We start from the raw sequence: 12,860 nt of genomic DNA on the forward strand, positions 1-12,860 counted from the left end.
GTGCTAACACTTAGGTAAATCTTACGCTTTAACCGCTGGTCTATCACCCTAGATCAGGGGATCCCAGATCCGGCCCACGTAACAATTTGAAATGGCCCACCGAGCTTAAGTGAAATAGTGAAACCTTCTTGCAATCTAGAACCCGCCAATTGTTATGTCATTACCACAGTTTAAGTTTGTGTTCATGGTAACAATTCGATTATATCGGTATCTCAATCATACGTACCGGTATTAGGATTACACAGGGCAGAAAGTTAGTTATCAACTAGATTTTGATAACAGACGTTTCTTGGATAAATGTCAGCGTTTCAAACTTCAGCGGTTTGTCCACTTTGCCCACGAACTATTCCAGTTCTGAAGCAATACAATATAAAGCGCCATTATGAGTCCAACAAACATGTTTTAAAATGTCAAATGTAGGGGAGACGGTTTAACCATATGGCGAACCATGACCTATCATCTGGTTACCATTCCATGTCGGGTATGGGATTAGTTAGTTATTTGTTTTCGGAAGCATGGACTTGTGGTTAAGGAAGCCGTAACCGACCCGGGGTTACGTGAACCGAGGAGTACAGCAATAACCACGCAAATATTTATCCCTCACATTTTGTAAACCTGCAAACCCACACAGGGTAATCAGGGTTGCTGTGGCGAGCGTATTTCAAGTTTACAACTGCTTAGTACAATGCACCACACCACCGAACAGTGTTCAAACAACTTTTTACCAGTGTTAGACAGAGTCCCTAAATGCCAAGTTGAGTCAATCACTAATTCAAGTCTGGTTGGTGGTTGGTTGATGACGAGTTATTTCATTTAGTGACTGAAGTCTTTGTTAAATGGTGGTTGGACATCGATTTTGTTTAACACGTTCCATTCCGAATATCTTGAAATCAATTTTACTTGAGAATAAACCTTTTTTAGTTCGAAATATTTTTTTGTTGAACCTGACCATTTTTTCAATAAAATTATAAATTATTTTGTTTCTAAAAAGTTAATTTTGCGTGAAATGTTCCGTCCTAAAACGGGACATATAGTAAGCCTGCTCAGGGCTAATCTCTTGATTGAACAATTACACAATGATTGGCTCATTATTACAAACAGCTGATTAGCTGCGGCTATTTCCTCCATTTACATATTGATCAAGTCCATGCATCTGAAAACGAACAACAGGCAAACTATTCCCATACCCGTCATAGACTGGTAACTGGACGAGAAGTCGTGGTTTGCCATGATTAAGACGTATTATTATCTTTCTCTTTCCCCCAAACTAAATAAATAAATCCTAATATGGAGAGCTTACCTGTCCAAGTACCCAAATGATTATTTCTAATCTTTAGGAATCATAATTTATCGAAAATTCGAAAGAATCTAATGACAAGACTCATGCAACCACACCAGTTAACAGTGGTATATCTACGTAAAATGCAAAGTTTGAAAATGCTTGATCGTTGATTAACAATTTTTAACGACTGTTATTGAATTAAGATACTCGTACGTTACGTATAAATACGAGTTTCAATTTGAAATTATTTCATTGAAACATTGTACAATTGAAATATTTCGTCGTTTTTGCACCCCTATCCAAACGGCGAGCCATGGCTGCCACACCCTAGATACGCCACTGCCAATTAACCTTAAGAACTCAGCTATCATTAGATTCTCAATACAGGTACTTCATTAAATTCACCACACACACCAACAAATATGGCAGACCACAGCACCCCTTGAAGCAGAGACACAATTCTAGTTAAGGTAACGGACTCCGTTGTCAGGTCTCTAAGCTGACATGGAAGCCGCGACATTGCAGCAATACGTGCACCACCACGCAATAAATAAGAGAATCCAGCGCCAGAGCTGACAAGCCCACACGATAAAATAGTTTTATCGATTGCTCCAAAAGTCCCATTCCCATATTAGGTACTCCTGAAGTATGCGCACCAAGAGGTCTCACAACCTGAAATCTAACCTGACACACAACCAGAGTTCAGGTTGTACGCCACCTTGGTGCGCATACTTCAAGAGGTCCATTTCAGCAGATTTAAATTCACTCGAGACTTAAATACTTTCATAATTCGTTATATTACTTGTGCACAATACTTGAAAAGCATAAATAATAAAAACAGAAACAGAACAATAAAAAGAACAGAATAAAAAAGAAACAGATCAAGACAGTTTTAAAAGTTGTTGCTATACCCAATATTTAAAAGTATTCTATATATTCTTCTAAGAGAGATGGGCAGTATTTAAGAGGTATCTTCATGGTAATCATGTTATTAATAGTTCTTGGATAGGTTTGAATTAGCTTCGCCTGGTCGGCAAAATACCAACACGCAAGATTTGAAATCTGCCTTGGTGCATTTCAAAAGCCACGAAGTCCCCAATTACTCCAGGAACCCCAAACTTCAGTGTTGTCAATATTGGGGGTATCCCGAACTTGAATAACAGGGAATCTTGATACCCGTAATTTGGGAGTAAACGTTCTCCAGGAGACTTTTTTCAAATTTTGGTACTTCCCAAGCTGTTTGGGATACTTATGCATTGGCAGTAGCAATGACCAGAAATTAGCAATTCACTTTGAAAACCCATTTGAATATTAAAATAAAATTAGCTTACAGCAGCTAAAAACATGAATTGCATTTCAATACTAAAACATTAAAAGCAACATTTTTTGATAAAATGAAAATAATTTTCTAAAACCTAAAAATCTGCCTCTAAAGTAAATTTCATATCCTCTGAATTAGACATTACGCCGGCCTTTTGGTATTCGCCGACTCTTTTCTCAAAGAAATTAGTCTTTCCTTCTAGTGAAATGAGCTCCATGAAATCGAATGGATTTTCAACATTGTAAACCTGAAAAATAAGGAGATGATTAGTTACTGAGAAAGTAGGGGGTGCTAGGTTTTAAGTAAAGGTGTTGAAAAGTAGGGCCATTGTTGGGCGCACCCAGAGATCACAAACACCGGGATGCACCTTTAAATTATTTAAATTTGACAAAATATACTCAATTTTCCGAATTCAGAAATTTTGGGAATACAAATTAACTGAACGTGCAGTCCGCCTGAATAAACTTGCATTTTGTCCTACAAATACATTCAACACTTATTTTTTTTTAGTCCACACAAGGTTTAGGCCATTGACGATACCAGATTTTTTTTAGTCCATTAATAAATTGGACACACTCGACTTATGTCTGATAATTAGGCCATCATGAGGTTTAGGCCATTGACTATGCAGACTAATCTTTTTTAAGCTGCTTTAAGATATTGCTTACCTTAGGACATTCCAATGCAACTAGCAGTCTATCAGCAACAAATTCAATGTATTGCTTCATCAACGTGTTATTCATTCCAATAAGTGCGACTGGGAGAGCTTCCGTCAAGAATTTCTGAAAATAACATTTTTTGTACTTGTATCGAGTGTTAAATAATCCCGTGGCATTTCAGCCGAAATTTTCAGATACGAATATATTAAAAAGAGACCGACTATTTATTAAGCACATATTTTCTTACCTGTTCAATAGCCACGGCATCTCTAATAATCATGGTGACTCGTTCCGGACTTGGCTTCTGGACGAGATGTTTGTACATGAGGCAAGCAAAATCACAGTGTAGGCCCTGAGAATATGAATTAGTAATGAAGGAAAAACTGATTGAATATGAAGGGAAGTGATAAGACTTGGAACTTCCGAAATCGAATTTGAAGAATGGATCTAAAATTATATAAGCAAAGTGCTGAACTCTTTGAAAACTCTAAATCTAATATTTATGGTTTTAAAATAATTATATTTAATTAAATTCTTGATATTAGGATTTATGGAGTTTCAGTAGGAAATTTATTATGACTGCTGCTCAAGAGCTTATGAATTAGCAATGAAGAAAAGACAATTATGAGGCAAATTGATGAATTTACAAAGTTCGGAAATCAAATATTTAAATGCATCTAAAATAATTATATTATGAAATTTCACTGTGTTCAAGAGTTTCAAGGTTTTCATTTGATAAATGTAGAAAACGAAAACTCGCACATTTAATACATATTAATATATAGACAACCAACATATTAATACAAAACCAAAACCTTGCTAGAGTGTATTACTTTGCAACAATCACATTGCATTTAAATCTTAAGGTTTAGTTTGCCTTACTGATACTGTAATCAGTTTTTTTATTGTTTTGATCAATTTTTTAGTCCTATATGCTGATTATGGAAGCAAAATAAACTTATACTTAGTTTCCTTTGAATTTGAATTTAAAAATCAATTCTGTTTATGGTTTCTCCAAAATAAGAAAAGTATTCAACAAACCTCATCTCTGCTAATTAGTTCATTAGAAAACGTTAATCCAGGCATAAGTCCTCGTTTCTTCAGCCAGAAGATGGCAGCAAAGGAACCACTGAAGAATATTCCTTCGACGGAAGCGAAAGCGATGACACGTTCACCAAACGTTGAATTTTGGTCGTTGATCCAATTCAAAGCCCAGTCAGCTTTCTCACGAACGCAAGGCATAGTTTCAATTGCATTAAAAAGATAGTTTCTGTAACAAAATAACAAGGAGAGAAGATTAAAAAAAAAGGAATCAGACAATTAATTGAGCACTTTTTTGACAGTGAGTGAGAGACACGTTTATTAAGATTAGCCAGCGTCACAAATGGTTGGGCTATAAGTTGATTCTGGAAAGTTAAACCAGGAACAGCATCCGACAGGCTGACATTTTGGCATTCCAACATGCTAACTTTTTTAGTCATTGCTTGGTTCATATTTGTTAAGGGTAAAAACGATGTTTTAGTAAAATATTATGAATGCTTTTATTATGGTGTGAGCAATGCATATCTTTGATGATACTAGGGAAAATTCATCTGCGGGAAACACCAAGAAAATTTACATAAGATACTCTGTCCAAACAACAATATTTAACCCGATCTTCATTTAAGGCTTATTTGTGAGGAAATTGCAGATGGATATATTCGCAGACGGGACCTCCCTGAAGTATGCGCACCAAGATGGTGCACAACCTGAACTCGGGTTATGTACCAGGTCAGGGTTCAGGTTATGCGACACCAAGAATACCTATTCCGTGCGCACACCTTGGACGACATCTTGGTGCACATACTTCAGGAATACCTATCCCGGACATCTTAGACAATCACAGAAATTAAAATCCAAATAATGAAATTGATTTCCACCTACCTTTCTTTAGGATCTCTGATATAGGTGTTGATCAATAAAGAATACATTTCAGAATGAATATTTTCAATCGCTATTTGGAATCCGTAGAAAAATCTCGCTTCAGTAACCTGGACTTCCTGTGCAAATCTCTCAACCTGAAAACAAGAAAATAAGGATTTAAATCGATATAAAAAAACTCATGCCTTGTCAAACGATTCTAATGCTGGTTTACATTGGATGATATGAATCAGGGGTGTGAACCTTCAATACCAGTAGGGCCAGGTACAAAAACTTTATGAAACCACAGGGCGACCCTTTTTTCTAACAGTCCCAGGAAAAAAAATTGTTATTGATCTTAGGACATACTTTGTTCGCTTCGCTCAAGTTTAGAAAGAATCCAATAACTAGTTTCGCAGGCCGTACGCCATTCAAAATTTGGACATTTCCGCAAGGCCCACAATTTTCCCTAGTAGGCCCTTGCACACCCCCCAATAAAAATTAGTTTTTTTGAATGATACATAGCAGTAGAGATAGGCTTGGTTTTAAAGACTAATAGCCAATAGTTTGGGCTAAGCAGCTACATCTCACCAAATTCTCATTGACAATTCCATCTGAAGCGGCGAAGAAAGCCAGAACATGAGAAATAAATTTCCTTTCATTTGGTTTCAAACCTGCCCAGTGAACCATGTCTTTGGAAAGGTCAACCTGCAATAATAATTGTTTAGGATATATATATATATATGCAGAAAAACAAAAGAGTGAATTAAAGTGTCGCAACCAAATAGTTAACTAGCACAAGTAGGCCAACAATAAAGAAAAATTTGTCTCATCTTGGCAACAGATTTGTTTGTATTCGGAGCTTACTCGTATATTTTGCTCTGAAGCAATTAGTACTCTAAGGTTCTTCAATGTGCCCCATAAGAAGCCTCAGAGCTCCAGGAGGGAAACCTGGGGGCTCCGAGAGCTATTCGTTCACTCACTGAAATACTGATTTTTAAAATACAAAGCAGCAAATAGAGTTTTCAATTAAAAGTGATTGAGTAACTCAATGTTTTTTTATGTAAATTTATTATAGGGTTTCCTTAAATATTCTACCTCTTCACAGGCCCTGTAACCAACCAGAAGTTTGAGAACCCATGCTTTAAATGGCCAGAATCTCTACAATTGCGCCATTATTAATGCTATGACAGCTAGGCCTACCTCTTCAGCTGTCCAGAACGATGCTTCAGCTTTCTTGTACATTTTCCAGATGTCATGGTATTCGATTGGGAAGATAACAAAGCGGCGAGGGTTGTCACGAAGTAAAGGCTCCTTCTCTTTGTCAAACTGTAGAGGGAAAGAAGGGTTTACATACATATCCCAGGGTAGAGGAAAGACGATAAGACGGCTTAATCATATGGTGAACCACGACCTCGCGTCCAGTTACCAGTCCCAAGTTGGGTATGTAGTACCACCACAAACACTGGGTTAATATTGTATCAAACAAGGGTATCGCCGCACGTTTCAGATCATTTTCATACGTGATATAACATATGTTTCCCAAATTACACCCAGTAAGTACAGACGGAAAAATTGTGGTAGTTGGCGAATCTAAGAGACCTAAAAGATGGGGGAATAACCAACTGATTCTAATGTAAAACGAGATAGGAGCACAGCACAGGGTTTGTTAGCATGTTACCCCTTGATGAGTAGAATAACCGCCCAATAAGCACAATCCGAATAATTGTAGCAGTTAGCATACCAAACATACAGAAAAACGGAGCGGAATAACCAACCTAAGTTGACAACAGTACAACTACTTCATTATTTATACCTTATGACACGTATATTCCTTAATTTTTTCAATCTTTTTAATTTTCCCATTATTTCGGCAAGCACAGCAGCATACAAAGTTGGTCTGTGTGCCTATGCTTACACTAGTCTTTTCCATTTCAGAAATTAATTCTAGGGGTACTCCCATTTTGTACCGACTATTTTTGTATGGTACCACTGTTTAAAACATCAGCTTATATACTTCCCAGCCTACTACATATCCACCATTATTTTTTTAAATATTTTTTTCTCTCTCCTGCTGCACTGTTATGTAACAATACATTAATGAGTCGAGAGATGACGTTACGCCACCTACACTCAATATAAAATGCATCACAAATACAAAACACAACTTCAGTGTTCCCCTTGAAAATTGTCGGTTTGCATCAGCAATTTTATGTCAAAATTATTAGTAAATTATAATAAAATATAACTAGTAAAACAATATATTGTCTACTATGGACATTTTGAAAAATTAAAACGTACTTTTAAAAGCATATTACTATTGTTATAAATCCCAATGGGAACACGATATTCACATAAGGGCGGCAGCTGATCAATATGGCTTGGTAAATATTGGTGTTCCCCTTGCTATATTTTGAGATTTAGTGTTCCCATACGAGCAAAAGACAGGAAACCGTCATCACTATGACCAGTGATATCAAATTGCCTGCCATGCCTATACTGCAAAATTTTTGTAAACATCACTAGAGTGGTTCCTCAACCTTTTTTTCTTTCGTGGCCCACTTTTGTTGCACCAAAACCCTGTGGCCTACTAACTTTCTCATGCAAGGGGAAAACAAGAAAAACAAGACTCTTTTTACATAAATTTACACTTTCACTTTATAATTAGAATGAAAAGCAGCAGCATCATTCATTGCTACTACAATAAAAATTTGACTATAATGACACAAAAGAAACTAAACTTTCCAATAATAATGGTAATTTTTGATAGACTTGTGGCCCACTTGAAAATGCCCCTATGGCCCAGCAGTGGGCCATGGCCCACTGGTTGAGAACTAGTGAGACTAGACTGATCCAGGAAAACTAATCTAATATTTTTGGACAGAAATGGTTTCTTGTTTTAAGTGACAAATTCTATATATGGGTGTGTGTATGTTTATTCGTCTCGTAATAGTGATAAAAAATGAACGAACGATTATTGTTATGTAAGACGGGATGCATGCACAAGACGGGATGCATGCACAAGACTGTACTGGCCTAAAACACAAATGTGCGGCACGCACCCTTTTCAACAAATATAAAACAAAAAACATTAGATTAAATATGTATAGCATGGTGCCTTATATAGACAGTTGTGCAAGTGTCCATAAAGTCTTTTCATAGTTTCAATTTTGTTATGAAGTACGGTAAATTCTCAATATCTCAACCAGTTTTTTTGTTTTTGTTTTTTCATCAGTACCGGTACTTGTTTATTTATACTCCATTTAATACATCTGCGAGTGCCAAATTCAATATATGGGTGTACGTGTCCCATAAAGTCTTTACACAATTTCAATTTTGTTATGAAGTACCCAATATCTCAACCAGGTTTTGTTTTGTTTTTTATCAGTAGTTGTTTATTCATACTTTACTTAATACATCTGTGAGGGCCAAAACAATGTATTTTATCTATAAATTCCCTTTGCAAATCAAAAAATTGAAGACTTTGTGGACACCATATACATCAATGCCCCAAACAACAAATTGGATAAAAGACTTGCTACTTAACCCAACTAAAATTATTGCATAACTGACCATAACTAAAAGAATGCAGAGTGAAAAGACTAGTTAAACTACCGTAGTTCAAACAAACTCTGTCAAAATAAATACAAAACCGCAACAGTTGTCCTACTAAGGCACTGCAGTTAAATAAAAGAACTAGACAACCAAATGTAGTTTCTCACCCGAACCTTTGGTTTTTGCACTTGTTTTGACTGAAAAAGAAAATATTAGTGTTAACCAAGATCGGCAGCAAATGTTGAAATTCATTTTGGCGTTTGGTTTTGAGCAATACAGCAACAGTGTGCCAATGATAAGGATTGAATGAGTCTCTGGAATTTGGTACTTTAACCACTGGAATAGGTAGAAGGGCTATCAATTTATGTTCAACAAATCCCAATCCTTGTGTTATTCCATTAAAGCAAGAGCACAGGCAGAGATTAAAAAATTTGACGACATTTGGGTTCAAATTCGATTTCAAAATTAAGATATTTCGGCGATTTCCTTTTCATAAGATAAGTAATTTGTCAAAATTTACAAGATCTCATATTTACATATCCTGTGACAGCAAACTACAGCAAAAGCAAATTACTATGAACATGCCTGGCAGCAACTATTTGTTAAAATATATTCACTGTTATTTCAATAAACTGCTGTAAAGTTTGAGCTCTAGCTCCTGGGCTCTGTCAGTCTGTGGAGGGATGAAAAATAATGAAGCTTGGAGCTTGAGCTGTTACTGTGTTATGATTTTAAACCAGCTTTTCAGCCTTGCTTGAAACCACACTTAAAAGAGGCCTTGCTGCTTTGATCATACACACAAACAAAAAAATATTATTCAAAATTTTTTTTTAAATTACAATTTCAAGTTACCTTATTTTTCTGTGGTGATAATGTGAGTGCTGTTGTATTCTGAACTTCTCCCAGAATTCTTTTGCCAGTGTTTCTTGCAAGCATTTTGGTTTCCATCACTTTGTACTGAAAACAAAACTAGGTAAGGTAATGAATGTAGGAATGTCTGAATGTATCAGTGTATTGCAGTATTGTGGAATTAGTTAATACAGTAATACAGTACTTGTAATACCATGAATACTGCTTCTCAGTCAGTCCAGTAGACAGTGATGTACGGTACCATACTGCCATATGGCTGTATGGGTACAGTCACAGTGTCAGACTGTAGTTAGCAGTGTACTGTACATCGGCATCCATCAGTCCATGGGCTGATACAGTGATAGGGGGGGGGAACAGAAAACTGGACAACATTCAAATATTTAGACATTACTGGCATTACTGCAATAGCAGATATCAGGATATTAAAAATGGTGGTGAAATGCAGAAATGAAAGACAGGAGCATGAGGATACAGCAGCATGACCTGCTGACTGAATGAGCATATAAATTCCCTAAACCAGTAAACTATTTTCAAGCTTAAAGCCTAGATCTGTCTGTCACTGTCAGTCAGTACGGCAGTCGGGCAGTAGACTGAATTCTGGATAACAAACTAATGAACGTCCGGTCATTCAGTCGTTGAAGCTAACTTAAATTCTGTAAATTAGAACTGTAGAAATGCAAAAATATGTGGATGTATGGTACTTACCGAATTCTCCATATTTTCATCAGAAATCTTCGTATTTTTCATGGCTCTTGAGACATTTTCAGTAGAAGACACGTTTTGTGATCTCGAAGACAACATTTTTCACAAAGAGGCAGCGAAATATAAACTTGAACAGGTAAAAGGAACTTTGACAAATATCGCTCAATAACTTGAAATAAGAACTTTTAAAACGGATAGAAGCTGTCGTTCGTAAGAATGTCAATGAAGACTGATGCCCAGCAACCGCCAAACGGTATTTTATTATTCGAAAATTAGTTTTCCGCGCGAGAAAAAATGACCTAGAGGCTACAATATGGGATTTATAATCACGAAAATGCGCTTTGTTTACCGCGAATCAGCTGATTACGATATCTAAATCTCCCGCGAGTGGGTAATCGGCCAATCAGCGGGCGTAAAAGACATTACGTAACAGAGAGAATGGGAACGGCGGGGCGGGAGAAAAGTAGGTCAATGATTTTGAAATGTGATACGTGTGCCGAGTGCTGTTGTAAACATAATTTATGGGAAGACCGTTTGAATATCGAGCCAAAATGCAGGTTTAAATCGAACAGCATCGAAAAAGTGACGATATACGTATGGCGATATGCGCATACTTTAATAACCACCGTGTCTAATCTTTAAAATACTCACGTATAAGTACTGTATAGGATTATTTTGACTCCATATTCAACATAAAAGACGATAAAATAATCGATAAAAACAAAATATATAAAACCCATTACAGAATCGGGGACGGAACCCTAAATAAGGTTTAAATTGTACAGATTTCAGATTGAAGGGTGGTGTTAAAAAAATGGTACCGGTCCGGTATGTGTCAACTCGCCTTATATTCCCCAACTTTTCATTTTACTGGATGGGGGGGGGGGGGAAGGGGGTGGTGGATATTTCGTCATTAGTGCTAAAAGGTGACCGTACATTTGAACCCATGTACATTTGAACCCATGCGTATATCCACGGGTTCAATCTATATGCGGGTGCTAAAACCCATGGGTTAGGGTTAGTATGGGTTTAACTATCCGTGAAACAAAAAAAATTCCATAGGTGCAATAGCATACAGGTGCAATTGTCATGGGTTCAAATGTACGTGGGTTCAAATGTAATGGAACCGTGCTAAAACTATTTGTAAGTTGTGGTCTATATTCGACTGGTATATATCGGCACCGCCATATAAGCCACTTTCTGGATATTCAAATGAAATTTTATACACGATTAAGTGTGGGGTAACACCTCAAAATTAGGGAGGATGGTGACATTTTAGGGGGAGTTTTACTCCCTACAGGGGGTGGGGGGGGGGGTCATTGGCCACGGATCTGAAGTTGAAAGGGATGATATTTCATCCCCCAGCATAAGTATGTCACGCTTCATTAATCATGATTCACGAATTTTAAATTACGTGAAAACCGTTTGAATGTAGAGCCGAAATGTAGGTTTAAATCGAACGACAACAAAAGCCACCATATACGATTAAGAAAGAGCGTGTTTGTTTTGTACAACAGAACATAATCAATTGAATGCAAAGCGTTCTCGGCACAGACTGGGTGGCAACAATACGTCCATGAGGTCATCGGGGTCAGATGTTCACTTTCTGCCTTTGATGGATATTTGCTGGACTAAGACTCTAAAACCCAATACTAAAACTGTTGATGAATGATTGGACAGCCATCAACGCGGGCATGAGTATTTCTGTCGTCTTTCAAAAATTATTCATAGTAAGTGGTTAAAATCCACTTCAATCTCCTGTCATTGTTATCCGCACAAAACAAATTTCTTTATTTACGTGGATTACTTCATTTATATATAATGAGTGGTGTGGCTGATTCTGGTGATCTCTCAAACATACAGATGTACACTGAACATTGGATATTCGGTCCTTCGATAAGCGGTGGCGATCTACCAATGTAAAGAAACACAACGTGGCATCGTGAACTCATTTCAAGACTCGCGAAGGAAAGGGGTTTAGCCAGGCATGTAGTCCTATTAGGTAGACGCTAAACCTAAATTTGACAATTTTTATTGAGCTGTATTCCAATGGGTATCCCGTGGGATGGGACAGGTATAAATTGCTATGGGATGGTACAGAAAAATATGCCCCATGGACAAGCGTGGATTTGGCCCTATATTGAGTATCTAAACATATCTTAATATTCGGCTTTTGTTAGTTTTTTATGTTTGACTTTTTTCTCAGTGTGATGTAATGTTTACTCCCTCGTAGACGACGCTTCTCGATAACCATCACTGGTTTATTACATCTCCCTCACACTGAAATGCATTTTTATTATCCTTCTTATCTCTGTATGTACAATGCGTAATTTCGGCATGTGTATATAAACTCCTGACCATGGCGAAATGGCCATTTAATTAGGTTATTGGAAGCAGCGTTATATATGCCCTGGTCGATTTAGTCCTGAGTGACATTTTTCATCGCTTCTCGTATTTTATCGAGCTTACGTACATATATTCAAGTCTGGGCCATGGTTACCTCACCGATACTTGTCGGTGCCGGAGTCTTCTTTCGTAACGAATTTGTTTTATCGGACATTGAATCTTTTTA

The 12,860-nt window shown here is 37.0% G+C and overlaps 1 protein-coding gene across 2 annotated transcripts; it reads right to left on the reverse strand.

The window, feature by feature from the left end:
- Nucleotides 1-2,060: 2,060 nt before the first annotated feature.
- LOC120329712 (ribonucleoside-diphosphate reductase subunit M2 B-like) lies at nt 2,061-10,524 on the reverse strand. 2 transcript variants are annotated; one of them, XM_039396494.2, is made up of 10 exons: nt 10,292-10,524; nt 9,569-9,673; nt 8,884-8,913; nt 6,365-6,490; nt 5,753-5,869; nt 5,186-5,319; nt 4,304-4,532; nt 3,510-3,614; nt 3,272-3,385; nt 2,061-2,850 (listed from the first exon to the last, which is right to left on the reverse strand). In XM_039396494.2, exons 1-10 carry the CDS (start codon nt 10,385-10,387, stop codon nt 2,698-2,700), a joined length of 1,209 nt encoding a protein of 402 aa, XP_039252428.2. In that variant the 5' UTR covers nt 10,388-10,524; the 3' UTR covers nt 2,061-2,697. The 2 variants fall into 2 exon arrangements, with proteins under 2 accessions (XP_039252428.2, XP_077971220.1); XM_078115094.1 differs by lacking the exons at nt 8,884-8,913; nt 9,569-9,673; nt 10,292-10,524 and adding an exon at nt 6,978-7,139.
- Between the last annotated feature and the right edge of the window lie 2,336 nt (nt 10,525-12,860).

Source organism: Styela clava, chromosome 8 (genome assembly GCF_964204865.1).
Source record: "Styela clava chromosome 8, kaStyClav1.hap1.2, whole genome shotgun sequence".
Taxonomy (NCBI): domain Eukaryota; kingdom Metazoa; phylum Chordata; class Ascidiacea; order Stolidobranchia; family Styelidae; genus Styela; species Styela clava.